Raw genomic sequence first — 20,855 nt, forward strand, 5'->3', positions numbered from 1 at the left:
GTTAAGAATAAGAAAATATACGTTACTGTAATTTGTCTCAAATAGATTAACGAAGAAAGGGCACAAATATGTTTATACATTTTTGTTTTCATCGAGGAATAGTAAAAAAAAACACTGCCAGTAGACTTGGGTAAGGTCCTGTGGTCAAAAGGAAACCAAATGAACAATAAAAGGCAGCCTCCGTACACTAAAAGCTGTGCAAAAATCTGATTTCTTTTTCATAGAACTTCTTCAGGCATGTCTGAAGGTCTATGACCGAAAGCTTGCTATAAAAAATAAGTAAAATGCCTGAAGAAGGTCTATGACCGAAAGCTTTCAATACAAAATAACTACAGTATAAGAAATCATAAGAGGCACTTTAAGCAAACCAATTGGGGAGCTGTTTGTATGTTGAATCTACATGGTTCTCATGAGGCTGTGATCACAAACACCCGGTGCTGCCCCTTGCTTCTATAAGTTGGCCAATCAGAAGACAGTGGGCTTTTAAGGACGAGGGACATAAAGAGACAAGAGCTGATACAGCTTGTTTCAGACAGCAGCTGAAAAGAGAAGCTGCAAAAACATAAAAAATAAAGAGTTCCAGAATAAAAAAATGTAATAGCTGGAAATATGCATAATATACCCCCTTTAAATGTGTCATAATTTTAAGACATAGCCAAATATTGTACTAAACGCAACCTCCAACTTCACATTTCACTGTAGTTTCTAATTAATGAATGGATGAGTATAAAGCCAAATAAGAGTACCAGCAGGCATCAGGGTTGATTTCAAGTTTACTGCTTCAGGCAGAGAATGAAAACAAATAGCTATATTAGCAGGCTACTAAAAGAAAATACCGTACATTCTGTATGAGTACCTTTTTCCTCAGAAGACTTTAAAGAACAATTCAACTTTGGTAGAAGTTTGGGTTGTGTAGTTACCCGTACCAAGCTATAACTCTAAATATTTATTGGTGAGATATCTTCAATAGTTGCTCCGTAGATTAAAGATTTATGATCCAATATATTCTCCCCATTGACTTAAATTACACTGCAAAACAAATCTCAAAGTCACAATTTTAACACACAAACCTCTACCAAAGTTGAAATTCAAAGAGACAGTAGCACAAATGTCACTGTGGAAGTCATAGCATGGTTTGGCCTTTGCTCAAAAAGTAGGTTCATCATTCATCCATTGCTCATCTGTAGCCTATGAATGTCTTAATCTAACTACGGCAGCTATGGCCATGGTCTTACATGCACTTCTAGGGTTAATCTCTGGTTCAATTGGCCAATTTCAGCTTTTTAGATATTTGACTTTGATATGAAGTGACCCTTCCAAAGAGGCCTATTCATTATATCACTGTAATGAAATAGCCTGAATTGATCCAGAACAGCAAAAAACTCACTCACACACACGCGCGCATGCGCGCACGTACTCGCACGCACACGCACGCACACGCACACACACACACACACACACACACACACACACACACACACACACACACACACACACACACACAATGATGTCAATACTTGGTTGTCGTGCACCAAAATTAGCCCATCTACAGGCCCACAACGCAATGCGATGCGACGTGTTGTGACACCGGCGTGCAACTAAGTATAAATCAGGCTTAACATATCCCCTCGGTGCATGACACTAAAACCTTGACCAGGTGTTTTGTGTCAGATTTAAGGAGACTAGATGTAAGTAACAATAACAATTTGTATGCTTTGTCTGTTAAGAGAATGGCTGCTAATTCATGGAAGCAAAACGGAAACACTGCCGCTAAAGGGCGCTATCACCCTGGGTCACAGCTATCTTTTGTATTGGATTACCCATAGGGGAATCTTAGATCACGTCATATAAGAACTGTGTTCCAGAAATAAAACAAGATATGACAAGTCATAATATAGCCGCCAGCGGCAGGCTTTTTTTGCCCCAATACAGTCTATCACAGTAGAACCGAAATAGCAGAAAATGACTACATTACCCATGAGGCATTCTGAACGTACAACGCGTCCCCCTCTACCATTAAGTTACAGTGTCCAAGTTACAATACACAAAATACACCAAAATAATACTTTTCAATGGACTACTTGGGTAGCACTGATAACATTAACCACAGTAAGGTTCATAAAGTTTGTAGATGAGATGTTTACATTGTTAGTTCAGTCACGGTGACGACGTTAGCATTAACGTTAGCCACATGCTAACGCTAAACGTCCGTTAGCTTAGCAACACGCTAACGGCTCATATTAAGTTGGTTTGGCTAATAATCATTAATCCCAACTAATGCCAACACAGTAATGGATGTAAACGTTCACAGACATGCTTTGGACATTATTATCAGGTTGCATTATGAACCAGCAGTTACACAATACAAGTAGCAGGCCATGCTAGCAGCTAACAACATACCAAGGCGGGTGCTGTAAACGACGGCCGTCCATTGGCTTTAAAGTAGTGTCTCCCCATTGGCTGTGAAGTAGTGAAGGACAGCCAGGACAGCCAATAGCAAAAAAAGTGTTGAATACATGTCGGAAATCTGTCGGGTCAGAGTCAGAGTGAATACAGAGCCGCGCTTTCAGCTGGCGGCTAAAAATCTGTTGTTTTTTCTACATGTACTGTATGTACAGTACATCTAACAGGCAGGAACATAAGCTACACTTCACTCTACCTTCTTAAAGGAGCACTTCACTGATTTTCAACATTATCTTTGTATAATTGGTCCTCACTAATGCCCTTTATAAGATGGCACAGTTTCCGTGTACTCACTCTGCGTCTCATTGGTGGGCTATGGACAGTTCAGAAGTCTGCCTACCAATGGCATCATCGATGGCGATTCCAAGCTACTAAAAACTACAGCCTTTGTCTTCCTGGAATGCTAGCATGCTATAATAGAAGCCATTGTTCCTACCTTAATAATAATAAAAATAAAGTTTTACATTTTGTTTGGAATTACCAAACCAGTCTACCGATGATGTCACCAGTAGGCAGGTTTCTGAACTGTCCACAGCCCTCCTCTGAGACACAGAAATGGTACCATATTATAGTGAGCATTAGTGAGGAGGACACATTATATGAAGATAGATTGAAAATGGTTGAAGTGGTCCTTTAATTCAACTCGGGAGAGTGTAAACCTGGTCCCACCCATTACAGAAAAGCTCTAACCGTTCTGTAAGGCACTTTGGATCAATTCCAGTCAGGGTCTCTGGCATTGTGTCATTGTAGCATGTTCATAAAGCACACATATCATGTTACATGAATCTAAGTTGCTTTGCTGGCCTTGGTGCAGTGGTCAGATTTGAAAAAGGTTTTCCATTTTTCCATTTAAAAAAAAATCATATAATAGATAAATAATCCTATCAAATAATTGGGGAAACTATCCAAAAAGGAAAGAAAAAGTTCAAAATAGTTTGACAGTTTGGCCACAGCGCAGAATCCTGCACTGCAATGTTCTCAGCCCGTTGCACGCTACAGCAAATGGCAGACGCTTACTGAAGACTTTTCTCTCTCAGCTTTTTCCTACAGGTTTCTCAGTAATGACGAGATACCTTTTAACTCCTCAGCCAGAGCCCACATCAATAATTTATGGTCATCTGTTTAAAATTTAAAGTGCCACACATTAACGTCCTCCTGCACCTGCACTTTCACGCTGTCCAGCCTCCACCGTGCTCCTCTGCAACACCACCCAACACCCATGTCTCTCTCTCTCTCTCTCTCACACACACACACACACACACACACACACACACACACACACACACACACACACACACGTTCCACTCCAGCACCACAACCTTAGACCCACACGCATACACACACACTTATACTGTACATGCATGCAAACCACCATCCTTGACTCTCACGCACGCTCAGAGCACACATACACACTTACCCACCCCCATACCCCTCGCTCTTTCTCTTTCACACTGCTTGTGTCTCTCTCTCTCTCTCTGCTTGTCTCTCTCTCTCTGCTTGTCTCTCTCTCTCTCTCTCTCTCTCTCTCTCTCTCTCTCTCCCCCCCCTCTCTCTCTCTATTCCCCCCCTCTCTCTCTCATACACACACACACACACACACATACACATCCCTACCCCCCGCCTTCACCGTAACGCATTCAGTGACAATGAGAGCTCTCTCCCCACCACTGAACCTGGGGGATGTTAAATCAAACAGGGGCAGAGGAGGCGACGGGCCGCACAGTGTAAGGGCACCGTCCGGGCGCCTCCGATTACGCCTTGCCCTTAATTGGTGACAGTGGCAAAAGCTATAAATTCTTTAACAGCACAGTTGTGCCGTCCCCGAGCACAGTGCAGAGGGGGGGCCTTGAGAGCAGGGACTGTATTGCTATCTGGTGCAAATTGAATCTGACAGAAAATCCACACTGTACAACAAAACCCAACGGTGGAAAACAAAACAAAAAATAAAAAAATAAAAGGAAATTCCTAGCATGCACGGGAGAGAGTGAGGATGGAGGCAGGGAGGTAAGGAGGAGGGGAACAGTTCTCTTAACCCAGTCAAACCCGGAACACATCTGTGTAACCACTTTATCCATATTTTATACTTTGGCTATTCAAAAATAGAAGATATACAAGCTCATATGAGCTTGTAGATCTGATTTTTTTTTAAATCTTGAACATTTGTGCAAATAGATTTTGAGTTACGATTTGAGTTTTGAGTTACAAATGCTTGCCTTAAAAATATATATATTCAAAGATTTGCACAAATACTCACAATTTAAAAACAATATCAGATCTACAAGCTCTTATATCTGCTTTTATATCTGCTATTTTTGAATAGCCAAAGAAATCTAAAAATGACAGCGATTCTTTCCCGGTCTAAATGGGTTAAGTAGCCTAGGGTAGCTGTGGCTGCTGGCAGGGGAAAGATGTGTATAATTAAGCGATCGTACGCTGCGGCTCGGATGGCAGAATCCCATTGTCTTGACAGGAGCTTAAGGTTGCCCTTTAGGTTGAGATGCGTTGAGGCGTCTGGCCTCATTTTTCTGTCGTTTCTTTTTTCTTTTTTTTTTCCTGTTTCTTCGTTTTCACCCTCCCCCACACTCTCCCGCCGACCCAAATTAATCTGCGTTTTTTAGAGCTTGAATAAATCCCAGTCAGTTAGAGATCTGCAGATCTAAAGGCCGTCACCGTGGCTTTTCCCTCCCTCCCTCCTCCCTTCTTTTTTTTTTTTTCATTTCTCACCCCCTCCCGTCTCACTCTGTCTCTCCTTTTCCTTTTCTCTCTGCCCACAGAGATTGGCTCCGAGCACTCAGCGTTATCTCCAGGGAAGCAAAGGCTGGTTGGTGGTGGTGGTAGCGGTGGGTGTTGGGAGGAATGGGGTGGGGTGGTGGGGGGGTGTTGAGGTTGGAGGGGTAGACTAGGAAGGCCACAGACTCTGTCCTTATCTATTCTGAGCACACCTAAAACAAATTAGACCTGCCTGCCATCTCCCTCTCCTTCTATACCTCTCTCTCTCTCTCTCTCTCTCTCTCTCTCTCTCTCTACCTCACTCGCTCTCTCTCTCTCTCTCTCTACCTCACTCTCATTAAGGGAGTGCTGCCAGATCACAGCTATTTTCCTCACGTTCCTGCCTGCTTCCTACGGTACCATTTTGGGGGGATGGTGGGATGAGGTTGTTGGTGGTGGGGGGTCTTTTTTTTATCACAATGGCAAAAGGTTTCCCAGGCGGCCTGCGCCACCTTTTCATCTCTCGCCCATTTCATGTAGCCATATCCACACAGCATGGCACACACAAAGGAGAGAGCGAGAGCGAAAGAGAGAGAGAGAGAGAGAGAGAGAGACAGAGAGACAGAGAGACAGACAGAGAGAGAGAGAGAGAGAGAGAGAGAGAGAGAGAGAGAGAGAGAGAGAGAGAGAGAGACAGAGAGAGAGACAGAGATAGAGACAGAGAGAGCACTGAACAAAGTGTGCTATTTTGTTCTCTGCTAAAGAAACCACACCTCTTCCGATGATGGAGTGAGCAATGAAAAAAGAGGGAGCAAGAGATAGAGAGCCCACCTTGTCCTGTAAGAAAGAGAGGAAGCACCTCTCTTCCTCTGCCCTCTGTTGTTTCTCTAAGGACAAAATGCTGCTGCACTTTGACATGTGTTAATTGAACGGTGCTGTCAGGTCAGTGGGATTCGTTCCCTCATTCACTGTGTCCTGTTACAACACCGGACTCTCTCTTTTCCCAGTGTTTCACCCTGGTGGGCGTGGTTTTGAGGTTAGGCTTAGGCATAGTTTCTGTGAGGTTCAGGGTTAGCGTTATGGTTAGGCATAGTTTTTGTGGGGTTAAGTTTAGGGTTAAGGCTAGGTTTAGGCATAGTTTTAGTGAGGTTAAGGTTAGCATTAGGGTTAGACATATAACCACGCCCACCTGGGCGAATCATCAAAGAAAGAGGGAGTCCTGTTACAACACCGGTCACCTCAGAGAGTTTTGCTACCCCTTGGCATACTGTAATATTGTACCGTTATTAAGTACAGTATAGTGTAGTGCAGTTTAAAAACAGCACGGTTATCACATACCAAGCCTTTATTTCCCCTTGGATGAGGTTAGTGATAAAAGGTCAAAGAGGCTGATAAATGATACCAGCACATGGGATGATAACTGATATCAGCCCATGGGCTGATACGCGAGTAGCTGGCCAATCAGCACAAGCCACTGCATGCTGAAGTGTCACGGTGTGCGACCTCGCTGCAGAGGGAACTCAGCATGTCAAACATACTGTAGCTGCTGCGGTTGCTAGGTTGATCAAATACCATCAGTCTGAGCCTCTGGGCCAGACTGATGCACCGGCCCTTGGATGGCTAGTAGCAGTGCATGCCTGGGTGATAATCTACAGGTAAAATATGGGATAACATGATATAAATCTTCTGTAAATCTACAATAGTTGGTACTGTAAATTGAGGATTGCTCCAGTCTTTACAGATCTATGTCAAATAAATGAAATTCCATAACTTACACCACACCCCCTGTACTTGGATTAATGACTCCTGCTTGACTGTGAGATACTCACACACAGACTACTGGAATTCATTCTACAGAATCATAAGTTAACGCAAAGGCTTCAGGAATCGAACCCAGGACACAATGTCAGGCATCAAAGTCCATGTGGTACGCATGTTAACCTTAAACTTTGCCATCGGTGCCCCCGCAATTTCTGAAAATGTGGTATCTCTTTCTAGTCTGAACAGCTGAACTTTCCCAGTTCAGCTGCACAGAAACTCCATGTTTAACAAGCAATTAGAATTTCATCCTATTTTCGGGTAGATACGGCCTGATCAATCATTGTTGAGCTGACCAGGAACAAGGTCAATCGTTTGTAGTCACGCCACAGCAAGTTAGACCCTTAGTTGAAGGTAAAATTGGAGCTATCTATTGAGTTCACACTGAAAAGCTTTCGTACAAGACTTTGACTATGAGCAGTATTGCTGAAAGCTGTATTGTGTGTGCATGAGACAATAAACAACTTGAACTTCATTTAGCATGCAATGACCAGTCATTTTATCCATGGGAAATGTATTGTTATGACTGCCAGCATGCTAACCAGTCATTGCACAGCCCCTTAAAAATGTTGACTCAATGATAAATGGATGGAATTTCTTTTTGGTAATTTTCCTCATCTCCTAAATTCACAACACAGCACGATGTGCGTGTGTGCATACAGACAGAGCAGTCTTTTTGGTGGCATGAGGTGTGTAAGTTACATACAGCTATCATCTGTAGTAGCCTATCATCTAATGTTGGCTTCTTTCTAGGCTTTACTGTAAATGGATTGTGGGTTAACCTCGTTCCCAGGTTTTCTCGAATATTAATGACTGATAATAAGCAATTACAAAATAATTAAAAGAGCCTGTGAAAAAAATCTTAATAACAAGATATAAGGAGATATTTTCAGTGTCAGTACAGGTGTGTTTGATATATACTAAGGAATGATCAAGAAATTCTACAGTTGAATTGGTGAATGTATAAAACAGTGCAACTACTGTACAGTATAAGACACGTGCACTGTGCAAATTGTAGATTGTATGAGCCATGTGTACGATGTTAAATATTCCTGAATAAGAAATAATAGCTTAAGTGTATTGAGAAATTCCACTGGCAGCCTCTGGCAAGATTTCAATAATTCATGCCAGTAAGCGTTATCTATCCCACACTTAAAAACTGTTTATGAATACAACCTTCAAATTAAGGGGAATCTTGAATAACTGATCAATGAAATCTGATAACAAGACAAAGAGTCTAATAATGGCATGGCTTCCCTGTGCAATTGAAAAGGCTTTCAGACAGTCATCTAAATTAGTTATCAGTAATCTGGCTAAATAGCTTGAATTCCCCTAAATATAATAGTACATCTTACAATGTCAAGTGAAAACATTTCTTCAGTCATACTGAGCGGGAAAATAGCTTTCCTTCATCCTTTTATACTGGGCTACAGTGATATACATATCTTGAACAATGCCCACACATCACCAATGACGTGTTAACTAGTTGAGTACCGAAACTTGGTGCCAGTATCGCACCGGCACCCACCAGGACGATTTTGGTGCTTCATTTCTGGGACACTTATTTGCCTGAGCTGTCAATTTGCCCCCTGCTCCAAAGCTTTACAATGTTACAAGTACACAACAACACTGCTCTGGCCAGCAGTATGTAGGTTACTGTTAGCTTGTTAGATTAAACAGGTGCAAAAGGCGGTCTAAACTGCGAACAGCCTTTTTGCATGTAGTTGAAGGCAAGAGGGCGGGGGTGCGGGTGGGGAGAGAGCCTGGCGACGCGGGCTATGTTAGTGCACTGAGTGGCAGTTGGGGCAAATGCAGTCCCCACAACATCATTTACGATTCTTTGCCTATCGGTACATAACTCGGACGGCGCTTAGTCGACTAGCAGATCATCGGCCGCTTAGTCGACTAGCAGACCATCGGCCTGTCGTCGCGGGCACTCGCGCCTGGGGGCGCTTGGGACTCCTCGGCCTCAAGGTCTGCTGAGTCGGCGCGCCTCCGTCATGGTCCAAAACTATACTTTATCGACGAAAAAAAAGTAGTCTGCGGTTGTTTGAAAAAGTATTGTCCCAAACGGGAGTCGAACGCAGACTCTTAGTGGTAGTGGATTTAGAGTCTAATGATGCGCCACTGAGGCCGGTGCTGAAATTGGGTATTCGGGCTGTATTAGAATGTGACGTCCTAACTCTTCTAATGTAGAGGAAAGAAGTCCCCGCCCGCGCGCCCGCCCAATAGGGGAAGGGGCGAGGCTTCCCCCAACTACATGCAAAAAGGCTGTTCGTGTCTAAACTATGTGGCTGCATTTCACTCCAAAAAAGGATTCCAACCCCTGGATGTCCAATTTGTAAAGGAGTTGAGCGCTAATGTTACTGGGCTGTGATTGGTGTAGCAGTGTCAGCTGAGCTATGTGGTTCACTGTATGCACATGGCAGTGTGAGCTGTGCAGTGATTGGTCTCTTTTGGTTCTCCAACACCTCAATGTCACTAAAAACTAAGCTTACACACTTTGCTAGTTTGGGGTGGCTCAGGGTAGAAGATGAATGGTATTTAAGATACTCAGAGGGACTGTTCCCTCATACCTGTGCCCTCAACTAATTCTCCAGAGTGAAAGAGACCCACAGCCACAACAACAAAAAGAGCACCTACAATCTGGTACCCTGAAAATCTAGCAAAAACACTTTTCATTCTACTACTCTGCCACCGTAATGTGGAATGCCCTGTCAGCATCCATTAAAGGATGTGATCACTGGTTTCTTTCAAAACTGGCCTGAAAAAGCATCTGTCAGAAAAGTGGAGATATATATTAAATCCTATTGAAATGAGGCGTCACACACTGCAGCCATTTTTCCTTTTTCTCCTCCGTAAATATTGTATTTGTTGATGACATGTTTTAATGTGTTAATATTCAATGCTCTGTTGATGAATTGAATAGGACCAAAATGGAAATGTGTTATCCTTTTAGCCTTAATGTTTTATTGTACCGCCATACATTTTGTGACTAATAAAGTCAAATTAAGTCAATCAAAAGACATACAGAGATACAGACCAACCCTGTTCTAAACGGCTGGCCCTTCAGCGCCACGCTGAAAAAAACAACATGTCCACATTCAGCGTAATTTGATTGCATTTCTGTAAAATAATCCACATTGTTTACGGTTAGTCAAAAATTGCACCATACTGTATAGCAGGGGTTTTCAACCAGTGGTCCGCGGACCACTGGTGGTCCGCGGAGGTATTGCAGGTGGTCCCTGGCCAAAAAAAAAAAAAAAACTTTTTTTTTTACTTTTAATAACTTACAGGAGTTCTTACTGTATTGTGTGTGTAATATGAAATGTGAGCTTACCATAATCACAGTAATCCTTAATCATATTCCATCATATTCAAACAAAATCGCTGTCTTTTATTAGATATTATATTGATATTATAGCTATTTTCTCCAGCTCCCTGTGGTACATGAACCCCCCACCACTATTGTGTGGGGTGGGTCTATGATGGACCCGCCACGCACAATAGTGGTGGTCCCCAGGTTGCTTTTAGTCAGGATGGTGGTCCCTGGGTCGAAATCAGTTGAAAACCCCTGCTGTATAGCATAACATACTACAGTACAATTTAAGACAGCATAGAGTACTGCTCACTTCTTTGGGTCATAACTTCCAATTTCACTTGTTTATCCTGTATCCTGTATGAGTTCTCTCTTCTGATTACATAAAGGTGGTATCCCAACCTGAAAATGTAATTTCTAAAGAGTTTGAGAGACAGAGAGACCCCTGATACTAAACAAACATCAATAGCAATGATTGCTATCAGAATATAGAGCTATCTAACATTAATGGATGAATCGATCTCTTGCAGATCAGCTATTTTCACCGTTTTATATTATTTTCTAAATAGTAATAAAAAAAGTAACGTTTTGGACATATACAAGGTTTCCACCCGACAGCGCCGATATGCAATGACAGGTGGTGTGTAGATGTGTGTGCGCCTGTACAACACTATATGTTAATATAAAGCTTTAAGATGTTATATTGAGGATCATAAGAATATATCATTGACCATGTTAAATGTAAATTGTCACCCTATACTAATCCAACTAATTCAATTAAGTGCAATGCATAATGGTAAACAAATCAAGTGACGTACCATTCCCTGTTCTTTTTAACCCTGAGGGTTAACACTGAGACTGTAAAAATGTCTGCACTGTTAGAGATAAATGAACACTTGGGAATTTAAACTTAAGATTTTTCGGTGTACGTGCAGTGACTGACATAAACCTGCAGTAAAAAAATAAAAAGTCAAATAAAATATAATAAATAAAAAAAGGTGAAGTTGAACGAAGAAGCGGGGGCCTCTGAGCCACAGGGAAGCCCAAGTCAAGTAGAGGTAACTACTCTGGAAATGTTAGGTTAGATGAGATTCCTCTGCCACTCTAATCCGTCCTGGGGCCTCTGAGTTAACAGCAGAGAGAGAGAGAGAGAGAGAGAGAGAGAGAGAGAGAGAGAGGCAGAGGGAGAAAGAGATGAGAGAAAGAGTTGAGAGGGAGAGACAGTGACAGTGAGAAGAGATAGAGAAAGGGGGGAGAGAGAAGTGAGAGAGAGAGAAAACAGAGCGTTCCGCAGAACAGCACAGCAGTGACACGGGGCAATCCTCTAGGGTCTTGCATTAGCGCGCTAAATTAAAGGGGGTATTAGATTAAATTGGCTCTCCGATTTCAGGGGTGTGAGTAAAATTCTGATTTGCATTTTTCCACCGCTGCTTAAGATATAATTAGTTCAGGGTGATTCCCATGTGGAAAACACTGACAGCCAAATCTAACTGGCTGCTGCTATGTTATCATCTTCTTCCAACAGGCAAGAGGAACAGTCTGTTAATGTTTGTATGTGCGTGCGTGTGTCTGTGCATGTGTGTGTGGTTGGGGGATGGGGGATGTGTTTTTAAGCGTTTCACAAGTGTGTGTGCGCGCGCGTGCGTGCGTGCGTGCGTGCGTGCGTGCGTGCGTGCGTGCGTGTGTGCGTGTGTGTGTGTGTGTGTGTGTGTGTGTGTGTATTTCTGTATAGTGTACCTGGACACATATGCTACTATGCATTACGTGAAGGTGTGTGGGCTGGCAATTCTCATTCCCAGACTCAAGTTCAACTCTTGTTTAACACATCTTTTACACCATATTGAGCTACCGGTATTCATTATTGTTTACAGAACAGGTACTATAGAGAGAAAATACAAAACAACAACAACAACACAGGATATGAGCACATTTAAAATGTTGTCAAATCCAGTATGTTGCCTCATCCCTGGGTCGCCTTTTAAAACTTGCCCGTTTCCGTAGCAGAAGGTGATTCTGTAATTACATATGCAGAGTAAAAAAAAAATACAGTAATTACTGGTAGACGAACCCATAATACGAATTACTGAACTCAGCGAAGCACCCCTTTTTTTTCTCTTTAAAAAGCAAGTTTGGATTTGTGTATGAGGGGGATTTTTTCACACCCTGTGTAATTCTAACTGTCTTGGCCAAATGGATGTTTTCCCAAAAGTGCGTGTACCCATGCATTATGGATGCAGGGCCATCCCTCTGGACACCTGTTTCAGACACCTGTTAGTACATCTAGGGAGGAAACATCAAATGAGCCTCCTATTACCACCTCTCTGGTGTAGGTTCCACTATAACCCCATACCACACTTCCTGTATTTAAAGACCATCCGTGAGTGCTTCCTCTCGTCATGCGTCTGTGGAGTGTTTACATATACCAACACACACACACACACACGCACGCACGTGCGCACGCTGGTATTTATAGACATCAAACTTTTACGACAGCAACTTTATACGTATATTGTTGCCTTTTTATGTTTTTTTCTTCATACTACAGTGTCACACAAACATAGCAAAAATAGCTCATCTACAAGCTCAACACGCATCAATGTGATGCCTTTTGAGCTTGTAGATCAGCTATTTTCTCATCTTAATCCTGAAAAGTAATATCTTTGGACGTATGAGGTTTCCACCCAACAGCAATCATGTTATTTTATTCAAATCTTTGCCATTTTTTACCCTGAGTTTTAGTTAGGCGACGCGTTTTGGGAGTGAAGATCGTCCATTTCGGTGTGCGACACCTGCATGCAACTAAATATATGTATGGCATAACTCTATGTTTTATACTTTTTTGCCATTTTTAACCCTAACCCTAAAGCCTGAGTTATAGTTAGACGATGCGTTGTGAGCTTGTAGAACGGCTATTTTTGGAGCGCGAGTGCGCGACGCCTGTGAGTGATCTGTATAAATCAAGAATAACTCTAACCTTAGTTTCAGGTGACCAGCTCTCCAACCTCGCTCCAGTCAGAATGAAGGTCTGGACGAACTCTCATTAGAAACAATGGATTGAATGAGCGGGCAGCTCACTCGCTGGGTTGTAGCTAAACTGTGATTGAGTGGTGACAGTACCAGAGTCTGTGCGAACCAAAATGATATCGAACAATTTATATCTATCAGCAAAATTTGAAGAAAAATAAGTATTAAAACATTGCCTGAGGTATGTGCACTGCACAATATAAACAAACATGACACATATCAACAGCTTCTGTTGGCCTAACGTTACTTGCTGCAGATGCTATGTTTGTTTCACTGAGTAATAGTTTCATGCGGACACTATTGATGGGACACCTGGGCTAGGCCTTCCCCAGCTATTGGAAGGGCGCCTGCACATAATGCCAGCGGCCCTGCTCTCTTCTATTCACTTTTCACTTCAACGTTCCCCAAGCTTTCTATTCAAATATGCAAGCCTGGGATACGAGGTTACTTTAACCCCAACCCCAAGTGACCATTATGTCCCGGTTTGGCCAGGATTGTCCCAATTTCAAGCTGTGTGGCCCCCCCGAGTCCAGACAAATATCCCCAAAACACTAATATGTCCCGGTTTACAACCCTCAGTAACAAATTGTCTCGGTTTTCGCCACAATTCAAATGTGCGCGTGCACAAACGTGCACAGTGATTTAGGGGTCCCGGTTTGGGGGGCTGAGAATATGGTCACCTTATCCTAAACCTAACCTCTAAATAAAAGCTACCGGTAATCCTAAAACGTATCTTTTTTTCTGTATCTTTTCTTTATCAAATTCTACTATACATGTGGTGACATTTGTGCATCACACGTATAGAAATAAAAGTACAAACACACACACACACACACACACACACACACACACACACACACACACACACACACACACACACACACACACACACACACACACACACACCATTTTTAGTTGTAGCTATACAGATTCCTTGGTAAAAAAAATACTGTATCTTTCATTACAATCAGACCCTTCAACCAGCAAGTGCTGAAAAACTAAATTGCTATACTGCAATGTAAAAAAGGAAATTAGTTTCCACGATTCATCCTACAATCGCTATACACTATACTGTATATTTTGTCCTCAATATCGACGACGCTTATTATGAAGGCTGAAAGCTTCAAACGTTCAATGTTGTGGAAATCAACTGATTATTGAGCTTTTCTTTTCCCTGTACAGCAACAGGAAAAATTGGAAATTGACAGTGGAAATGTCCATCTGTACTGTAGTCCCAGGCTCGATTTGGAGCACAGGACAAATACAGTATAACAGCAGGGAAGAAAAAAGTGTTTCAGACACCCTGCCATCCTAAATGATGTTCTCTGATGCCGTAATGTAGATAATGTCTGGCTGACAAAGTTGCATGTTGGGGATAATCTTTCATTTCAAGCCCCTTAGTATTATGAGCTCAAAGTTCTGGGAAACTAAATTATGCATAAACATATAAAATATGTCCAAATCATGTAATCATGTTATCAATCACAATATTCAACAAAACATAATTGCAATATGATGTTGTATACAGCTTCTGTAGAGGTTTTAACCATCTGAATCCCAGCGTTCCTATTCTAGGCTGTCCGTTTTAGGATTGATTTTAAGATATTACTGTAGGCTTTTAAAGCCTTTTACATCCCAGCCAGAGCCCTGAGGTCAGCTGACCAGTCGCTCTTGACTGAGCTCAAAACCAGTTATAAGACCAGAGGTGACCGGACCTTTGCAGCGGCTGGTCCTATAGACTCTGGAACACCCTGCCCCTCCATATTCGCTCAGCTCCTTCACTAGAGACATTTTACTTTTGACTTTAACCCATTCAATCCGGGAACGCATCTACAAATGTCTACAAAAACAGCTTTATGAAAAACTTGCTATAATATCAGTGGTGCTCAAACCTTTTCAAATTGTCAAGGAGTGGACCACCCACAATTATATGCATTTGGCCGCAGATCCCCATCTCAAACATATTTTGTTCCAGGGACAAAGAAGCAAAGATTTGAGTTACTTTAAAAAATATATATATATATATTCAAAGATCTGCACACATTTTCACGATTAAAAAAAAGAGCAGATCTTTTCACTGTGGCCTTTGACACTGTTTGATTGTGTGTAAATTGAATAACTTTGTAATGCTGTTTTTAGCCCTTTTTATTTCTCTTTGTAATGCATTATTTGTTATGCCTCTTTTTGTTTTCCTGTCTTAATCTGTTCTCCTTTGTCTTTGTCAGTCTTGTTTCTTTGTTTTAACCTGTACAGCACTTTGGTCCACCTTTGGTTGTTGTAATATGTGCTTTATAAATAAAGTTTGAGTTGAGTTGAGATGAGTAGGCATGTCATAACAAGTGAACATTTGGCGAAAACAGTAGATCCACACAAGCTCACAACAGATCGGGTACTTTTGGGGGCGAAGAGATTTGGTGTAGAGGGGAAAATTTAGGGGACCGAGTATAGACCGAAGGGGAACCACGGTCAAAAAGTATATAGGGCAGCGGTTCCCAACCAGGAACCACTTGAAATCTGACCACTTAACACGGCAGCCAATCAGTGCATTCTCATGTTTATTTTAACGATCAATCAAATCGAATCCGGTGTTGATATACACATTGATCATGTTACGGCTTAGATCAATAGAACCAATTTAGTGTAGTATTAAGTTCCTATTTATTATTTAAAAAGGTTTAAAAAATCCCATTACCTTTTTTTACACAACTTTTTTATATTAACACTTGATCTCTATTCCGTGGGGAACATTTGCAAATCATTTCCAGTGGCTCATGTCCCCTAAGTATAGAGGGTTTAAAGTGGTTTGTGTTATATTATCATTACTTTCTTAGTGTTTTGCCAATGATGTGGGGGCCCACTTGCAATACCCTCACAGCCCACCAGTGGGCCCTGGCCCACAGGTTGGGAATCGCTGATTACTGTGATTAAGTGGTTAAGGCCTGAGACTTCAGTTAAAAGCTTTAGCAAACAAGGAATTTACAGGCACACTACACATGGATAAAGAAAAGATTCACTGTCTCTTGCATATCCCCAAAACATTTGTCTAAGATATAACTAGAGTTTATATTTTGAATGTGTACAATGATCTTAAAAAGTTAAGGCAGAAATAGCGTTAACTCTTAGTGATAATGCTGGAAACAAATTTCAAGTTAGTGTACTATATTACAGTGACTTGAGACAAAGCATTACAACCAATATCTTGTGAAAATCTCCGTTAGAGAATGTATTACAAAGATGGCTGTGATAAAACAAGGTTGATTGAGACCTGAGACTTAAGCTGAAGTCATCAGATTTTGATCATTTTAGCTTATTTTCTGAAGGTCAACTCAGTTGATGTTTCACTGTCACCTGTCGATCACTTATTAGCTCTATCCACCCCAGCAAAGAAACCACGACTGCAACTGAAATCACCAAACACTGGCATTTACACAGCAACAACATAGCTTCACATAACAGCGTCAGGCTGTCACACTGGGCACTCCTAAACATCCTCGCTTCAACCAGCATAATAGAAAATCTCCCAGCAACTAACACTCTGTGCTCAGTCTGGACATATATAATGCCTTGTAAAACATATGAATAAATAAATAGTAACTATGTGTTACATTCCCTTTCACTACCTCATCGCAACATGGTCTTCTAGGACATGTATGACTATGAGCACACACACACACACTCAGGTAAAGTGCATTGTTTGTGATCTATTATTCATATTGTCACAGTTTCACTATGACATGCTGTGAGCGCTGGACACAGTGCTTTATAGCAGAGGGTGGAAAGGCATGATCACAATGTGACATGTTCATGGAAAAACTACGCAAAACAATAAATTCCCAATGAGAAACAAAAGATTTCTCTAGTTCTAAACCCAATCATAAGCACTCATGATGACTGACATGTTGTTAAGGAAGGAAACATACTGTATGTAAGGTAGAGTTTTAAAAAAAATGTAAAAAGTTGATTAGGCCTGGGCCGTAGCGTGACGGTCCAGGCACCCTGGGCTGCAATGCCAGCCTAACAGCGTGTCACGGGTTCGACTCCCGCTCCCGGCGACCTTTGCTGGGTGTCACCCCCCATCTCTCTCCCCATTTCCTGTCAGCCTACTTTCCCTATCCCTCTCTAAATAAAGGCATAAAAAGGCAAACAAAAGTTGATTAATCACATTAACCCTAGTGTCCTTATTTCGGACTGTTCAATTCACTATCCAGATCTACAGGTAACTTTGTAGAGCTTGCAGATCGGCTATTTCCGCTATTTGTCCTACGACAAAGTGCATAGTGCTTAAGTGGTTAAGTAATATTTCATGATTAACCTCCTTTTATTCCGTGTAATAACTTAATTAATTATCCCAATCATCTGGCCCTCAGGGTGCATCTGTCGGTGACTCATCCATACAGGGCTCATGTAGAGTCATGGAGGCAGTTCAAACTGGCAGGATGAACACCACCCTGGCTCCAACTTTACAATTATAATCCTGCATTGGTCCTGCGATGCAGTAAATGTCAGCCACCTAAATGAATCAATTAACAATACAGCAATTAAAAACAACACCACCCTTTCAATGTGTTCCAATGAATGCTCCCGCTACCTGTCAATTACATTTGTGGCAAATGTATATTTTCCTCTTCCCCTTTGTTTAGGAGTTAGTTGTGCAGGAAGTACCTCTGCTCTGTCGCACTGATTTCATTGCATTCTCCCCCCAATCCCCAACCCCCCCCCCCCCCCCCCACCACCCCCCCAATTCTGTGCATCACTCACTAGGCTGATCTATACTTGGCCCATAATGCGGCCCAAATAGAATATAAAATGATTTCACCTCAACCCCCTCATATGCGCAATCAATTCATATAGGATCAGTGGGAAGATCGGCCTACTGGAGCGTCTCAATCCCCTCCCTCCCCTGTGTGAGGTGGTGGTGTTGGAGTGTGTGTGTGACTGTGTGTGTGTGTATGGGGGGGGGGGGGGGGGTTACTGGGGATGGTGTTTTGAGAAACACCATCAGCAGCCCCTGCCATCGCTCTCAGCATCTTCCCGGTGGTCGGAGGCTGAGGCTTTGTGGGATATTGATTCTCTCACACACAACCCCCCCCCCCACTCCCCCTTTTCTCCCCTACACCCCCACCACCACCACCTCCCCCCCTTTCCCGCCCCGTCTAGAGACGGTTTCCATAATTGGTTAAAATGACCGAGTGCAGAGAGAGGGATGGCTCTGCGCTGCTGAAAAACCATTTCCCAGCCTTGCCTTGGAGCTGAGCCAAGCCCAGGGTTGTTCGGATGCGTTCCAGCCCCGGCGCTGACTGGCAGCAATTAGGGGTGTCTGAGCCAAGCTCAGCTTGCGCTCCGCACAAACACCCCTAATTACTGCCAATTAGGCTAGGCGGGTAGGCAGATTTGAGAAGCCGGGGGGGTCGTTCAGGCATGGGTGGGCATGGAAACAATTTTCAAGGGCTTAGAAACGTGACTGGATGAAAAGGTTAATGCTTTGGAGTGCAAGGGGGATAATAACAAAAGAAAAGGGGTGGGGGGGTGGGAAGTAGGGGGGTGTGCAGCCTCCCCTGGTTCTCACCTCCAGCGATGAGCCGGGCTTCTTTTTCAGCTCCTCGCATTTCCTGAACTTGCAGATCTGGTGGCCCGTTTTGCGGTTCCGACAACTGCTGCACACGCCGCAGTTGATTAGCCGCCTGCAGGGCGCACAGACCCCACACCTTTTCCTCTTCTTCTTCGCCGGGTTTCCACTGGATGCCGAGGAATTATTCTGTGGGCAGTCCGCCAGATTGGCAATTTGAAACGCACTGTCTGTAACGGCTGCCGCCGAGGCTGCTGCGGGGGAGTGAAGGGCTGTCATGACGATGACCCCGGGAGGTAATGAGATGCCCCCTAAAGCCGGAATGGCGGAAAAAGTTCCAACGCGTTCCTGGAGATTCATTATCTCTGCTTCAGCAGCGCCGCATTTCAGCTTGTTCATGCATTCTCCTCCCGCTGCCAGAGGTCTGCAGTGTTCGGGGGATAAGGTAGAGAGGAAATTATTATTTGCCATTTGCAGCGTCTCTGGCGGCACGCCAGGCTTCCCCGGCCTCTGGGAGTCATTTCTATGCATGCCGGTCCTATTAGGGTTTATTGCCGCTGCCGTTTTCCTCCCCCAAAGCATGGCAGCGTTATCACAGTTCCATGGGGACATGCCGGCGATCCGGGCGCTGGGGAAAATGGGTGTTGTGATGCGGGCAATCTTTGCCGTCTGTGGAAATGCCCCATTGGTTTTGTAAAAGTTCGCAAATGACCGGTACCTCTCCATCTCTGCATTGTAATCCAAAAGCTGACTTAATCCACCATCCAGGCTATCCTTTTGCAACAGGGAGGCGACGTCTGCATTTGCCTGAGCATTTTCAATGCAAAGTGCTGCGTTTATGCTTGACATGGCTCGGGGGAAAGGGAGGGAGGAGGGGGCGAGGTCGAGGGCTAATGAGAAGAGAGTAGGGTCACTGTGGGCCTTCGTCAAAATTGAAGCTGGTTACCAGCAATGCGATACCATCCTGGTTTGCCTTCCACGGTGCTAAAAATGAAACAGACAATAATTACAGATACAACAAATACATCATAAATTATTTTCCCCATGTTCCTCATCCCTTCAACAACCCCCCCCCCCCCCCCTCCCAAACCCCACAAACACGCGCACAAACACGCGCACACACACACACACACACACACACACACACACACACACACACACACACACACACACACACACACACACACACACACACACACACACACACACACACACACACACACAACTCACATTACTTCCAAAAAGATGAAAGCTGAACATTTGACGAAGTGGCTGACATGTCATTTATGTTCTGCATTATTTTATAATGAAATATACCTTACGTACATAAGCTGATCACTATCTGGTGACAATAATGTGATAGCTGACAGACCAAAATGTCATAATAACGGGAAAGAGAATTAGCATGCTTGAAAAGATGGCAGACATTTGAGTTTTTTACGTTAGATCTGTTGTCAAGATATTCTTAGATATTATGAAGGAAGTCTAATCAACTCCTTTCACGGATGTAATTAACATATACAGTATATAGATAAACAAAGCTATGTTTCATCATGTGATATAAACATAACTATTCAGTATAAAAAATACATTAAACAAAATCTGAAATTATGAAAGAGAAAACTCAGCATAAAACTAGACAAAATCCATACTAAAGCACCACAAAGGTACCTACTATCACAAGCACTTTGAATAAAGGCTTACGACTGAACTCACAGTAAGATGTAAAATGCTATATCAAAACAAACTTTTGGGTGCTATAGAGAAACACAGTTACATTTCCAAATCAGAGATCTTATCTGAATGGTAGTAAAGTAGCCAGCCGCCTCCATGTAAATGCAGCTCAGTCCAGCCTGTTAAGAGCACCTGGTATTCATTCATGGCCAGCTCTATTGCATTTACTCAATGGCAGGAGTGCATTGCATATAGTTTCACTGGTGAATTTCAATCCAGATC

At 42.9% G+C, this 20,855-nt stretch overlaps 2 protein-coding genes across 2 annotated transcripts in view; one reads left to right on the top strand and one right to left on the bottom strand.

Moving 5' to 3' along the window:
- npnta (nephronectin a) overlaps positions 1–20,855 on the top strand; it is a 491,735-nt gene that overhangs the window by 154,558 nt on the left and 316,322 nt on the right. The window lies entirely within an intron of this gene.
- cxxc4 (CXXC finger 4) overlaps positions 1–20,855 on the bottom strand; it is a 49,264-nt gene that overhangs the window by 26,881 nt on the left and 1,528 nt on the right. The window contains exon 2 of the mRNA XM_084080508.1: positions 18,900–19,883. Coding sequence (XP_083936634.1) covers positions 18,900–19,748 — 849 coding nt within the window. The 5' untranslated portion in view covers positions 19,749–19,883. The remainder of the gene's footprint in view (positions 1–18,899; positions 19,884–20,855) is intronic.

The sequence above is a fragment of the Gymnoscopelus microlampas genome (assembly GCF_963454915.1).
Source record: "Gymnoscopelus microlampas genome assembly, chromosome: 2".
NCBI classification, from domain to species: Eukaryota; Metazoa; Chordata; class Actinopteri; order Myctophiformes; family Myctophidae; genus Gymnoscopelus; species Gymnoscopelus microlampas.